This window comes from Ctenocephalides felis, unplaced genomic scaffold (genome assembly GCF_003426905.1).
Source record: "Ctenocephalides felis isolate EL2017-DRISC unplaced genomic scaffold, ASM342690v1 CF-g0.4_SCAFFOLD_01170, whole genome shotgun sequence".
NCBI classification, from domain to species: Eukaryota; Metazoa; Arthropoda; class Insecta; order Siphonaptera; family Pulicidae; genus Ctenocephalides; species Ctenocephalides felis.
Genome location: NW_020537324.1, coordinates 59,863,890 through 59,878,936, shown reverse-complemented (window position 1 = coordinate 59,878,936; position 15,047 = coordinate 59,863,890). Strand labels below are relative to the sequence as shown.

The 15,047-nt window shown below is 28.7% G+C and overlaps 2 protein-coding genes across 2 annotated transcripts; both read left to right on the top strand.

The window, feature by feature from the left end:
* Positions 1–2,905: 2,905 nt before the first annotated feature.
* LOC113367464 (homocysteine S-methyltransferase 3-like) lies at positions 2,906–9,388 on the top strand. The gene is made up of 8 exons (XM_026609071.1): positions 2,906–2,976; positions 6,354–6,535; positions 7,009–7,182; positions 8,020–8,120; positions 8,386–8,472; positions 8,560–8,637; positions 8,752–8,969; positions 9,238–9,388. The coding sequence occupies exons 2-8, from the start codon at positions 6,364–6,366 to the stop codon at positions 9,386–9,388; spliced, it is 981 nt and encodes a 326-aa protein (XP_026464856.1). The 5' UTR covers positions 2,906–2,976; positions 6,354–6,363.
* A 1,255-nt stretch (positions 9,389–10,643) lies between these two features.
* Positions 10,644–13,219, top strand: LOC113367462 (homocysteine S-methyltransferase 4-like). The gene is made up of 7 exons (XM_026609070.1): positions 10,644–10,794; positions 11,472–11,636; positions 11,752–11,855; positions 11,923–12,009; positions 12,087–12,164; positions 12,259–12,470; positions 13,054–13,219. Exons 1-7 carry the CDS (start codon positions 10,644–10,646, stop codon positions 13,217–13,219), a joined length of 963 nt encoding a protein of 320 aa, XP_026464855.1.
* The last annotated feature ends 1,828 nt before the right edge of the window (positions 13,220–15,047 follow it).

The window sequence follows — 15,047 nt, the reverse complement described above, 5'->3', positions numbered from 1 at the left end:
TTCTCAACTCAACGAAACATAAAATGTCTTTTACAAAGATCAAAGGCTTTATGAAATACACCCTATGCAAAAAGCTCTATTTTTGAAACTACAAAGAATATGTAGAATGAAATCGTAAGATTTGGGAAAAGCAACTCTTTTTAAGATTTGTATTGTGGTGCACTTTAGAATTTTGCGTTGGTGACGAATGTCGTTACTATTTACTATTTCCACTTTATAACGGGATATTTAACTAAAAATTAAAAAGAAACCGTATGGCTTTTATGATTTATGTTTTTATAAAATATCAATAGAAGTGATGCCAAATAACGATAACGATAACACTAAGTCTTTTAAATGCCGATGGTTTAATAATAGAAATATAATATAAAAACCTGATATCCATGACGATCAATAACAATAATTTCGCTAATGTAGTTTTTTCAAATATTATGCTTATTCAACATTAATAAGGATCTTATTTAAATTTCACTTATTTTTGCATTCATTCTGAAGATGTTATGTTGATGTTTTTTTGCCAAATCCAATACAATTATAACGCTTTGATGTTCTTCTTAACTCAACATTTTATATCAGAGTTTGTTTATTAATAATAGATAATTTAATCATTATCTGAAACAGCAAAAAATTATAGAAGAATCAATCCCATATCTGGTAAAAATCACTTCAGATAATCTACAGGCGAAAACAGAGGAGTAATTTTTTTCATTATGAAATTTTTCATTACATTTCCAATGTTTAGGTTTTATTTCAACCGCAATGTGCAATTGCAGTTTTGTACTAGAAACAAGAAATAAATGTCACAACCGTACCCACAAAGTATGTCACAACCGTACCTAAAGCACATTTTTGAAACAAACAAAATTGCTGGTAAATAACTACTAATATTCAACTTGCAGCAAAATAACAAAGTGATCTATCTGTATACAAATAGCAGTTATTAAAAGAATTCGAACATAGAAACTTATTTTGGCTCTTCAAAAGCAATACGGTCTACAGATCATGTTAATGTAGAGTGCAGAATGATTGCAATAATGGAAACTTTTTCAAACAATCATACTTCATCTTTCTCCCTTTGGACTCTATCTAAAAATCAATATAGTTTAGCTGTGATGACGACTATCACTACCCAACCATATCCAGTCCTTCCATGTGTTTATGTATGTGCGGATACAATATTTGGTTAACGATTTTGAGAGCACGAATCAATCCATTTCATTGATTAACAAAAAAGTATTGAGAAGACGCACTGAATAGATTTTGGCAGAGGCAATTCTAGTTGTTTGGAAAATATTAGGCAAAAAGTGCCAAAAATGAAGATTCAGCTTTTGATAAAACGGAGCATCTGATATAAATGATTCAAACAGCAATTTACTTGTATTGACGAAATGAAGACTTTATTGAGCTTTTGGGAAGACCAGATTAAGAAAAATTATCATTTGGCAGTCAATAAAGATCGTACATATCAAAATATCAGATATTTGATAGAGATTTTAATAATGAGTACAAATTTTGTTTCAATTTTTTTGGTAGAAGATTTATAATGTGTAACCCCTAGATAATATAAGAATATAATATAAGGTTGTCAAATATCTCCCTTTCGCCTTTTTGTATTATAAACTAAGAGCAAAAAAGCGGAAGGGAGATATTTGACAACCTAATATATTCCCGTTATACTACTAATATAATATATGTAACTGTTATACTAGTAGATATTTTATTTCTAAAATTCTAAAATATCTAAATAAATTTCTAAATATCTAAAATATAATTTTATTTCCATAAGGTAAGGGGGCGTCCATTAATCACGTGAACGAGTTTTTAAGGATTTTTGGATGCGTGTGTGTGCGTGTATGTGAACAGATTTTTTGCCGTAAATCGACGTTTTCCCAAAAACGGTTCGATCGATTTCAAAAATTTAAAAGCCATTAGATGTACCCCAATGAGCACTATAGTTTGTCAGTTTTGTGAGACGATCTGCCGAGCCGTTTCTCTGTAATTTGAAAAAGAGTGTTAATCTTTTCGTCCACATTTAAGCTCATTCTACCGAATCGATTTTAAAAAATCAAAAACTGTTCGAAAGATATTAGTTGGTCATAATACTGATTAGTTTTAGGTGAAAATCTACCGGGCCATTATGTTGTAATTACCTGTTGAAAAAAAATTAAACCGATTTTTATGAAACTTTCTTTGGCAATGTATATCATGGTCTTATAGAACTTACTGAAATATTACGGCCTTACGACAAATAGTTTAATTTTGAAAATGAGTAGTTTTGTTGACGTTTGTTCAAATTAACATTAGACGATTTACATGGTATAACAATAGCGTACTTGGTCTTAATGAACATAGTAAATCATTAAAGTTCTACGAAAACTGGTTCAATTATAAAAATTGTTGATTTTTGAAAATTTACTTTTAGAAAATACTCCGAGTTAACGTGTTCGTTCGTTCGTTTGCAATGATGTGTAATAAATCCACTCGGAATTTATTTTTTATTGATTAAGTCGATTATTTACACATATCGGGAAGTTTATGTAACTTGCCTCAAGGCTAAATACCAATACCAACTAGTTTAAAATATTTATTATGTAATGGAAACAAATATCAATTTAGCAATAGTGACACTGACAGACAGACAGATAAAAACATATTAAAACATTTGAATTTTTAATATAAAAATTTATATATGTATATATGTGTGTGTGTGCGTGTGTATTTATATTTATATTAGTATCATTCTTTCAATGTCGAAATTATTATCCAGACACATTACCAGCCCTATAGTTGTCAAAGAGAAACTGCTATTTTGGTACTGACTGACGCAGTGTTATCAGGCCGTGTTTCGTGACTATTTTCATACGATAACAATGCGATTTATAAACACAAGTGTTTAAAATTCTTAAAACGTGTGTTACGATATACCCACCGCAACAGTATTATTTGCAATGTATTTATATAGGAACAATAATCAAGGTAAGAATTAAAAATAATCTATTTGTTTCTATTATTAATAATAAGTATAAACAAAACTTGTATGGCCAGGTATATAAGTAAAATGAAACTAAGATTAATTGTAATTGACAGCAATTAAAAATCAGTTTTTTTATCAAAATCAGTGTTAACACGTTCGCGGATAGTAACAGTTTCGGCAAGGTAAAAAAATGATAATTTCATTTTTAAATGATATTTGAAAATTGGGAGTGAAATTATCATATTATAATCGTTATATACAATTAATGTTATAGCATCCACGTTAAGTATTACGCATGTATTTTACGCAACGTGCTTGTCCAAGCTAATTAGTGACTACGGGAAAAGAGAATAAATTACGAAAATGTCTAAAGAATCACTTATCGCTAGTCATTACTTTGACAGATATTATAATTAAGAGAACGAGTATAAAATTAAATTTAAAATGACTTCCAAATTTGAATGCTATAGCATTCATGTCATTCTGCATCACAGTGAAGATGATTACTATATCATTCACATCCGTGAACGTGTTAAATAAAGGTAATCAAAACTAGTTGGTTTGGTATTTAGCCTTGAGGCAAGTTACATGAACTTCCCGATATGTGTAAATAATCGACTTAATCAAAAAAAAATATGTAAATAATATACTTCATCAATCCTACTTTAAAAAAACGATAATAAGTTTAGCAAAGTTTGACGAATTTTTAAAATTGAACTACTTGTCGTAAGGCCGTAATATTACAGTAAGTTCTATAAAACCATGATGTATATCGCCAAAAAAAGTTCCATGACAATCGGCTTAATTTTTTTTTTTCAACAGTTAATTACAAGAAAACGGCTCGGTAGATTTTCACCTAAAAGTAATCAGCATCATTCCCAACTAATATCTTTCGAACAGTTTTTGATTTTTTAAAATCGGTTCGGTAGGATGAGCTTAAATGTGGACGAAAATTTAACATTTTTTTTCAACAGTTAATTACAAGAAAACGGCTCGGTAGATTTTCACCTAAAATTAATCAGTACCATTCCCAACTAATATCTTTCGAACAGTTTTTGATTTTTTAAAATCGGTTCGGTAGGATGAGCTTAAATGTGAACGAAAAGTTTAACACTTTTTTTCAAATTACAAAGAAACGGCTTGGCAGATCGTCGCACAAAACTGACAAACGATAGTCCTCACCGAAATACATCAATGGCTTTTAAATTTCTGAAATCGGTTCAGGCGTTTTTGAGAAAACGTCGATCAAAGATTTCATTTTGACAAATGTCAAAAAAACGAAACCAATTTTTGCAAACTTTGACGAATTTTTAAAGCTAAACGAGTTGTCGTAGGGCCGTAATATTTTAGTATGACCTAGAAAACTATGGTATCTACCGTCAAAAAAATAATCATAAAAATCGTCGAAATTTTTTTTTTTAAACTTTATTACAAGAAAACGGCCCGGCCGATCTTAACCAAGAACTAATCAGCACGATTCCCAACCAATATCTATCGAATGGTTTTTGAATTTTCAGAATCGATTCAGAATTTCGGGCTAAAACGTGGACGAAAAATTTTTCACTTTTCTGCAATTTACAAAGAAACGGCCCGGCCGATCGCCGCACAAAACTCAGAAACGATAGTCCTCATTGAGATACATCGAATGGCTTTTAAATTTTTGAAATCGGTCCAGCCGTTTTGGAGAAAACGTCGATTTACGGCAAAAAATCTGTTCACACACACACACACATACACACACACACACACACACACATACTTTTTCCAAATTTGGTCTCATTCGATTCAGAATGGCTTGAAACGTCGAGAAAACATAAAATTAGCGAATCGGATTTTTTGATAAAAACATAAACTTCTCCTTCGGGAAGTTAAAAATAAGTGACTGAAAAATGTTACGAATGGTGAAAAGGTATGAAGGATTTTTGTTATAGTTAGATTTGAACGTTATATTGCATTTAAATGGGATATAAGGAGCACAAACGGTAACTCAGTTTTTTAAGAGAACAAAGTGTCCGATTTTAATAATTCAAAAAATATTTTACATGTATTGACAAGATGAACAACTGATTAAATTTCCATGGAGGCAGGCCTAGCGGTTTAGGAGATCCAGTAAAAAAAGTAGAAAAATGCCATTTGGCGGTAAAAAATAATCATTAGACATATGCACATCAAATTATCAGATATTTTATAGAGATTTTAACAATAAGTATAAATTTTGTTTACATTCTTATGGGTTCCGTACCAATGTTTATCCGTTAGACGGCGACGCGGCGCTTACGCGCTTCGATATTTTGTCTCTATGCAATTAAAGCAGTACGATTGCTTTGAAAATAAGTTCAGAACTTCCAAAATATTTCAAAATAAAGAAAACATTTTTTTTCAAAAAGTCTTTTTTCCAAAAAAAGCAATTTTTTTTCAAGAATGTATATTTTCTCAAAAATCTAATTTTTTCAAAGCAAAATTTTTATGTTAATCTTTAAAAAAAAAAAGATTGTACGGGAAGTTCCAGCAATTTGCCTTAAGGCACGATGCCATGCGCCCCACTAGTTAGAAATTTTTCGGTATCACCATGACTGAACTGAAAAGTCCATGGTAAAAATTGTACTGTTTGTATAAGTGATAAAGGTAAATAAATATATCTATAAATAAAATACGTATACTTTTATATTAAATATATATATATATATATATATATATATATATATATATATGATGTATAAAACCAAGTGAATACAATAGGACACGTAATAACTCATACGAACAAAAAATTTTATTTATTTTAACCCTGCGCTTTATAATTCTAAAAAAAATATGTTTTATTTATTTATTATGTTTACTTAATTACCTAGTTTGTGTATTATTACATGCATTTGGTAAAATTGGAATTTCTTAGGTTTTTTATTTTATACTTGTACCAGTCCATTAACTTTGCGATTTATTTAGAGCAAATTTTTTAGGTGCAGGGTTGAAGTTAAAACTGAATTGTGAATAGTTATTTATGTGCAAGTAATTATTACACTAACTACTGATTTATTAAATTTATTAAATTACATTCTGCTTCTATAAAAAATATTCAGTAATGTTGAGTATATATGTAAATTTACGATTTGAAATTTTGAACAATTACCCATCAGTAGGGTCTTTTCAATGATGTTAAATTAAATTAAACAGTCTTGTGAAGTATAATTAAAACAATCAATTATTAATAAACTAAAAAAATATAATAGCAAAAAAAGTAATTGTAGTTAGAATAAATAATTGAGTGAAGAAATGTTATCTATTCGTTGCCATCTTTAATAACCTTCTGATTATTGGTTTGGTTTCTTACTCCGTTCTCTTGGGTTAAACATTTTTATTTCTATATTATTATTTATTCTAGGAAAATAATAATGGCTTTCAATAACGGGGATTTGTGTAAAATAATGGTATTAGATGGCGGTTTTTCAACACAACTAGCTAAATATGTAGGATTAGGAATCGACAGTGATCCTTTGTGGAGTGCTAGGTACAACTCCACAAGACCTAGCGATGTTAGACAAGCTCATTTGGATTACCTCAGAGGTAAATTTGAACAAAAAAAACAATAATATAAAAATATAGGCAATGATGTTTTAACTGATGAACCAGAGAAAATTCTTACTATCTTTATTAAATAATTTGTCCCTTTTTCCCGTATTCATCCGGAGTCCATTACCTTGTATGAACAAATGATTTAATCTGGAAGTTTGCTAGATCACCTCAAGCACTCAAGTTCGTCTTGGCAAAAGGCAATAAAAATATTGTGCAACTATAGAGCAATTTTACGTCTCAACACATGTATATGAAAAAATAGCATCGTAGCATTACTAGCTTCCCAAGTAACTATAATACTTGATTCACAACCAACACCGTTTCCAGAAAAAACAAGTGTCAAAACCCTCAAATAGTTCAAAATTATTACCAGTAAACATCGATTTATTATTATTGTTATTATATTTTTATTATTGTGGTATCTGAATAAAAATGATTTAATTGTTTTATGTCCAAAAACTTAGCTGGAGCAGACATTATTTCCACAAATACCTACCAAGTCAGTATTAAAGGATATATGGAGCATTTAGGATTGACTCATCAGGAATCAATAGATTTGATAAATTCTGCTATTAAATTAGCATTTGAGGCTCAAGAATTATATAAAAAAGAAAGCTTGTCCCATGGTGAGAGTAAAGGTAATTTATATAAGAATGTAAATACAATTTAAAAATATCTTAATAATTTATGATTACTATTGTTTATTCTTATAATTTTTATTTATTTTTAAACTTCTACTTAATTTGCGCAAGTTAAGGGTGAGAGGTTTTCTTTTACCATTGCATATCGTAGTTCCAGAATATATTTTTAATTTTTATATGAAAACTTTGATATCACTACTGCATGATAATAGATTGTTTGAGACACTCGTTTAAACGAAACCGTGGCATTAGGCTTTAATATTCTATCTAGATATTATATTTTTAATATTTGAAAATTGCACTCCTTCGATATAAAATGTTAGCACTTGGAATTTTATCTATTGATATAAAAATTAACAATTTATTATATTTTATTTATAAGCTGAACTTTGTAAAAGTAATAAAATAAAACTAAACTATTGGTGCATGGCATTGTGCCTTAAGACAAATTGCTGGAACTACCCGTACCAAAAGCTAAATTAATAAAAAAAACTTTGCAAAACTTTGAAAAAATTAGATTATTCAATAAAACTGAAATACAATTTTTGGCACTTTTTTCGTATCTCCAAAACAGCCAGACCTGCCTTTACCAAAAACTAATCAGCACGTCTCCTTATCAGTAGGACTTAAATGTTGCTTCAATTATTCAAATCGGTTGATCCGTGTTCGCAAAATCGTCGACGAAAATTTGTATCCGTACACATACATCCATTTTAAATGGTAAATGTTCAGAAACCTCTAAAACGTAAGGATATATAAAAACTTTCATTTTCGATTTTTTTGCGATCACTATAACTTACCCTACGGGAAGCTAATTAATAATATTTTATTTAGGAAAAATGCCGATAATAATGGGATCAGTAGGACCTTATGGAGCTCATCTTCATGATGGCTCTGAATATAGTGGTACCTATGCAAAAACGATTACCAAAGAGGTTAGTATAACTTTATTTTAATAAAAACAAGTAAAAATTTCATATACTTATTCGTAATTGCAAAAAATCTTGTATTTTTTAAAAGTACGTTTATGACTACTGAAGCAATTATCGACTTGCCTGGAATTGTTTGATTTTTGACTGCACATTTGTAAGATTTGTATAAAAAACAAGCTTTTTGGAACTTATATGAACTATTTATTTTTTCACTATTGTCTATACATTTTAATTTAATATTAAACTGCGTTGTTATTTTCTTAATTAGGAACTGCAAGCATGGCACAGACCACAAATAGAAGTACTTCTAAACGCTGGTGTTGATGGTTTGGCGATCGAAACCATTCCTTGTCAGGTTTTATATTTTTTCATTTATCCAAATACTCGACTAAGTTGTAATTGATCAATTATCCTCTTGATTATTATTTTTTACCGTTTGCAGATAGAAGCTGAAGCAGTGATCGACTTAATAATAAACGAGCACCCTGGTACAAAAGCATGGTTGAGCTTCCAGTGTAAAGTAAATTTGTCATAATAAAATTATTTCAAGATTCAAATTTCTCTAAAAGTATCACATCCGATTACTAAAAATTATTGGATGTGATATTATTAATTACTAATGCATATTATTCAGAATGAATTAAGTTTAGCTAGTGGTGAAAGTTTTCGTGAAGCAGCACTAAGTTGTTGGAAAAAAGCTTTGGCCACAAATACATTGGTTGCAATTGGTGCAAATTGTGTTCATCCTAAGTACGTTAGTGGATTGTTTAAGTATCTTAATCACGACCAAAAATCTAAAATTCCGTTGGTAGTCTATCCTAATAGCAGCGAGGAATACACCCCCAACGAAGGGTAAGATAATTGACATATGATCATTTAAAAGTTTTATGTAAATAAATGGTTAAAACGTATATTTGATTTTATTCACAAGTTAATCAGTATTGTGTTAGTTTGTTAATGCAACCTTCCTGTTTTATTTTTTTTTTTTATCTTATTTTTTTTTTTGATCAAAAGTATTCAAGTTGTCTTAATATGATAATCTTCTATTAAAACCGGTAAAATTATGCCCAATTACAATTTTCCTGGATATTTATAGTGTTTTTCTTATTCTTTTTCTCAGGTGGACAAGAAAAGAACAGTGCCCACCTATCCAAGATTTTCTAACCTCCTGGATTGATTTGGGAGTAAAATTTATTGGAGGATGTTGTCGAACTGATGATGAAGTTATTCGAAATATCAGAAAAGCGGTAGATAGTATAAACCGAAGTTAATTGGTTACTTTATGGGTTTGATTTGAAAAATTAAATGTTAATAGATAAATACTTTTTATAACTGCTGCTAATGTTATTTGTATGAAATGAATAAAATATTTTTGTACGATATGTTTGTGATTCATTCACGTATAAGAAACAAAATTTTATTTGCAATAGGAAATATATCGAACAATATTTCAATGCTATGATTCATTTCTGACAATCATGCGCACTATTATCATTTTGACAATCAGTTGTTGTTAACCTTTTAAAAAATAATAACAAAAAATTAAATGTCCGTGTTTTTATAATAAAACTGCAAGAAACTATTAGAAAAGGTGATACAAAATCTATTACAAAAATATCTAATCAATTGTGCATATTTGGTGGTAATAGTTCACTGTATACATAAGTACTGTAAATATTATATTTCATATGGCACTAAGCATTAATTTACTAAAACATAGAGGCTGATATAACATATTATGTTTTACATTCTCAGTTATTTGCTCTTATTCAACCCTTTTTCAACCCTGAAAAAAAGTTTTCAGTTGAAGTGACTCTGCTATACGGGCCAGTATGCCGACCATGTATTTGTCGCACAACATATTTTAAGTTTTTCTAATCGTTATCAATGAAATATATTTAATAAAATATATTTTGAAATTAGAAATGATTCTTCTAAAGAATTAAATATTATTTAAAAAATAGAATTGTTCTCTAGCTCTAAAAGTTTAAATTGTCAGCATTTATTTTGGTCTTTTAACTGAAATTATGAAATATCGAAATAAATAGTTTATGTTGGCCAGCACTTGTTCCAAATTGAATCTTATAGTCACAACGTGACCTTTACAATTATAATACTCCAAATATTTTTTTATTATGCTTACAATGATAACTTCGTAGTACTGTAACGAACGTGAATGTTACATTATTATTATAATAAGAATTTAATTTATTATAATTGTGGTTGTTTTCAAACATAAAAAGCAGTTAACACAAATGTAAGTGCATTCAAATACAAGAGGCATGATATAAAATTATAACTAGCATTTAACGAGTACTTTACATTTTTATTTTATATTTTATTTATTGGTTACAATAAATAAACAATTAACATAAGTTTACATCAATAAATTAGATTAATTGGTAGATAAACAATGTGCGTATAAGAGTCAGTATAAATTAACGACTTATACTTTGCAAATCTAATGCGATGGAGACTAATCCAATAAAAATCCCAATGATAATAAATAAAATTATTTTTAGCAAAATGGAATTTGAAAATGGTGATATAATACTGATGGATGGAGGTTTTCCTATGGATCAAGTAGAAAAAGCTGACCCACTTGCACTTTGGATCACTGAACACAACGAAACAAATCCAGAAGCCGTTATTCAAAATCATATATCCTATCTTCGAGGTGAAAGAAATAATTTTTCAATCACATTTGGTATATTTTTATTGATGTTTATGTTTGCATCAGATTCCAATTTGCTAATTTAGTGTTTTTCCAATAATTCAAATAATTCTGAATTGCCTGATACGTCACTAGGTTTCTCAATGTCTGGTCTGTGGCCAAAACTGTGTTGAGGTGTTTTGTCCAAGATAGTTTTTCCAGAAGCAAATTGACCAGAGCCTGGTACGTCACTGGGTTTTCTATCATCAGGTTTATGTTCAAAACTATATTTTGGAGTTGAATCTAGTTCAGTTTTTTCTGATGCATATTAGCCAGGACCTGGTACGTCGCTTGGTATTCTATCATCAAGTGCAAACATTGATGTGCAAACAATATGCAAGTATTTAAAAACAATTCTGATGGTCAAAACTGTATTCAGGAGCTTTGTTTAGCTTGATCTTTTCAGAATAATATTTACCAGGGCCTGCTACGTCACTAGGTTTTTCAATGTTGGTCTGTGGCCAAAACTGTATTGAGGTGTTTTGTCTAAGTTTGTTTTTTCAGGAGCGTATTGACCAGAACGTATTGATCATCAAGTTTATGTTCAAAACTATATTTTGGAGTCTATCATTATGACTTGAGTCTCTCATTTGTTGTATAATTGCACCTATTGTTTGTTTTATATGAATTTTTTACTTCAGCTGGATCCAAATTATTGAAAACAAATACTTATCAAGCGACCATTGAGGGTTTCATGAACCATAAAAAATTGACAAAGAACCAAGCAGAGCAAAAAATTATTGAAGGAGTTAATTTGTGCCATAAAGCAATAAAATTATACCAGGAAAGCGACGATTGCTTTAAAGGTAAACATAATGATGCCAAAATTCAAAATTTATTTATATTTCACGGTGAAAGAAGAAACCCGTATATACTTTATTTATTTTTTGAATGATCTAGTTTAAATATAAATATTTGTAGAAAAAACTAAAATATTGGTCGTGGGATCAATAGGCACATATGGTGCACATTTACACGATGGCTCAGATTATACAGGAGATTTTGCAGAACGTGTTACAAAAAAAGTAAAACCATATTTGATATTTTGCACAAAATATTGTATATAAATGTATAATTTGTTTATTCATTTAGGATGTGAAAGATTTCCATAGACAGCAAGTTAACGTATTAGTTAATTCCAATATTGATGCATTGGCTTTCGAAACTATTCCATGTCAAGTTAGTTGATATGGACTGATCAATATTGTTTTTGCAGTAATGAATGATAATATAATTTTATTATAATAAAATTTTAGATGGAAGGTGAAGCAATAGCTGAATTATTGACTGAGAATTATCCAGGAGTAAAGGCCTGGATAAGTTTTCAGTGCAAGGTACGACTTTTGACGTACAAATGGTTAAATGGTTATTAATTTATGACTATACTATATTGAGCACAAAACATAATAAGTTTGCATCCAATTCTAGGATGAATTGCATTTAGCACACGGAGAATTATTTCATGAAGCAGCCGAAAAATGTTGGGAAATAACAAAAGGTGAATTATTGGCTGTAGGTGTAAATTGCGTAAATCCACGCAATGTTCTCTCATTAGTAAAAAGTTTGAATGGAAAACGAAACGAGATGATACCACTTGTTCTGTATCCCAACAGTGGAGAGAAATACGTGCCAAATAAAGGGTATGATTCTAAAATTTTAATATTTATATAGATAACAACTTATTATAGCCTGTTATTATCTGAAAACCAGAAACAAGTGATATTGGTACATATTTCCATTATCATTAACACACTGGTAGATGAAGTACGAATACCCAAAATCGTAGTTGCAATATATTTCCATTTGCAGTATATTTTCTACCATTTGATTTTTCTCAAATTGTAATATGATTAATATTAAAATTTAGTAGTTATTGCAATAATGTTTAATAAAGCTAGCTTCTACATAGTCAATGGTCATTTGATAACTTCTGTAAGATATCAAAAGATAGAAATGTATACTTTTGAAAAAATAAAAAAAAGCAATATGTTAATTATTGGTGAATATTTGAAGAATCCATTTGTGAGTTCTATTATTTAATAATTATTTTGTTTAATTAACTGTATTATGTGAAGGATACTCTTCAGTTAATTTATTAGTAAAAAGATACAAAAAATAAAGCCAATCTGTTTAAAGAAAGTTTCTACAAATTAAATATATTTGCTATGACTGATATATAATAAATACTTTTCCATTAATATAAATATTTTATATATTTTTAAGTTGGCAAGATAAAGACAAATGCCCAGATATAATTAAAGATGTTGATCAATGGTTTGCATTCGGTTGCAAAATTGTTGGAGGTGGTTGCAGGACAACTACAGATGATGTTGCAAAATTAAGAGACGCAATTTCAGCATGGAGGATGAATAGACAAACAATTAATTGATTCACTGTATGCCAATAAGTAAATTAATTAATTAGTTATACATTTGGAAAGTGAATAAATTTTACGTTGCTCGTTTTTAATTTATCCTTTAGTTTCTTTGAAAGAGGGACTGTGAAATCATGTTTTCATTTCACTATATACATCCAGTATATGCGAATGAGTGTATTTGAATATTATCACAAATAAAAATAAGTATTTACGCTTATAGTATGTTGTTATATAAACCTATTATTCAAAAGTTTGCCTTAATTTTTCTAATATGCTAACTTTAATCTTCTACACTCCTGATTAATAAATTTGCGCTTTCATATACAAAAAAATAATTCATGAAATGCCTAATATTATTTGTAAGTAATAAATAATATAATTATGTATAATAGTATATTTGTGTTCGAAACGAATTTTCATTTGTTAATCGAGATGTATCGAACATATCCCAATACCCATTCCTAGCACTAAATTCACTTCTGTCAATCATGCGCACAAAGTCGACAGTTGTCGTAAACATTTTCCATAATAAAAACAAAAACTTAATGTTTAAAAAAACAATTAAAGATTGATTCTACCAGAAAAAACGAATTAAAATAAATTTAATAGAAATCGAGCTTTACTGTACTTTTTACTATATTTGATGAAATTATGAAGTATATTTACTTCACCGTATATAATAAACGCTGTATGTTACGTAAAAATAATATTTAAAAGTAATTATTTTTATAAGTTAAGTTCAGTATTTACTAAATATATAAATAAAACTAATGTATCATTTTCTTAAGAAGTGCAACATTAGTAAAATTTGTATTTAATTGAATAAGCATGTATTTATACAAAAACGTTATACTATATAACTGCTATTAAGCTAAAAATTGTTGAGCTTGTGCTAAATAAGCATTTTTGCTGAAATACAGCTACTAGCATATATTAAATAAAAAACTCAAAATATATAATGCACAAATGGTATTAATTGTTTACTTGAATGTTCTAAATTATATTTTTTATAACGTTAATGTTGAAACCATTCACAGAATTGGAATCATCACAACTCAATTCGAATGTTGCATAGACCTGATTTAGAGCGTTTGTCTAGTAAATCAAAATATGAACGTCTAAAGTAAGAACTGTGTTTGTTTTAGAAAATAGATATAAAAATATCAAGAAGAACAATAAACAAACAAAAAATATATCAGGTTCTAATTTATATTTCAGGAAAAGGGTGTTTCTTAAAACTTTCCTTAAACGTGTATTTTCATTGAATATTTGACACCAAATAGTCAAATTATTATCTTCATAAATTTTATTAAGTAATTATTGCACAAACTTTGAAAAATGGTTCATAATCAGTCTTTTTTTAAAGTAACTTTGAGGCAAATATTCAATTATATTTACGATAAAAATATTTATAACTATACCAACTTTTTATTAAATAACAAATTTTTCATCAAGAGTTTGAATTTAATCATATATTGTTTTCTGATAATTAGAAGTAACAATAGTTTCCTGACAAGAATTTCTTTCATATTTAGTAAAATGGCAAGTGTTGAATAACTTCCAGCAATTCTACAAATCTAATCATATTCTAGGATTAATATTGTTGATATGTAACGAATTAAGCACTAGTAAAATTATCAAACTTGCGGAATTATCATGTTTTAAATTGTCAGCGTTTGCTTGGAATTTAGAATTAAAGCATATCGAAATAAAACTAAAAGAAATTTTTAATGGGGACAGCACTAGTTCAACAGCTGGCTCTAGTCAAACAAGCACTCACAGTCACAATGTGACCTTTAAATTTATAAAACTCTCCCACTATTTTTTTATTATGCTTACA

Excerpts from the sequence above, each read along its gene's own strand:
- LOC113367462 (XM_026609070.1), top strand. The coding sequence starts at position 10,644 with ATGGAATTTGAAAATGGTGATATAATACTGATGGATGGAGGTTTTCCT. Across the intron at positions 11,637-11,751 it reads AAGCGACGATTGCTTTAAAG|AAAAAACTAAAATATTGGTC; the intron begins GTAAACATAATG and ends AAATATTTGTAG. Across the intron at positions 12,165-12,258 it reads GGATAAGTTTTCAGTGCAAG|GATGAATTGCATTTAGCACA; the intron begins GTACGACTTTTG and ends ATCCAATTCTAG.
- LOC113367464 (XM_026609071.1), top strand. The coding sequence starts at position 6,364 with ATGGCTTTCAATAACGGGGATTTGTGTAAAATAATGGTATTAGATGGC. Across the intron at positions 7,183-8,019 it reads GTCCCATGGTGAGAGTAAAG|GAAAAATGCCGATAATAATG; the intron begins GTAATTTATATA and ends TATTTTATTTAG. Across the intron at positions 8,121-8,385 it reads CAAAAACGATTACCAAAGAG|GAACTGCAAGCATGGCACAG; the intron begins GTTAGTATAACT and ends TTTCTTAATTAG.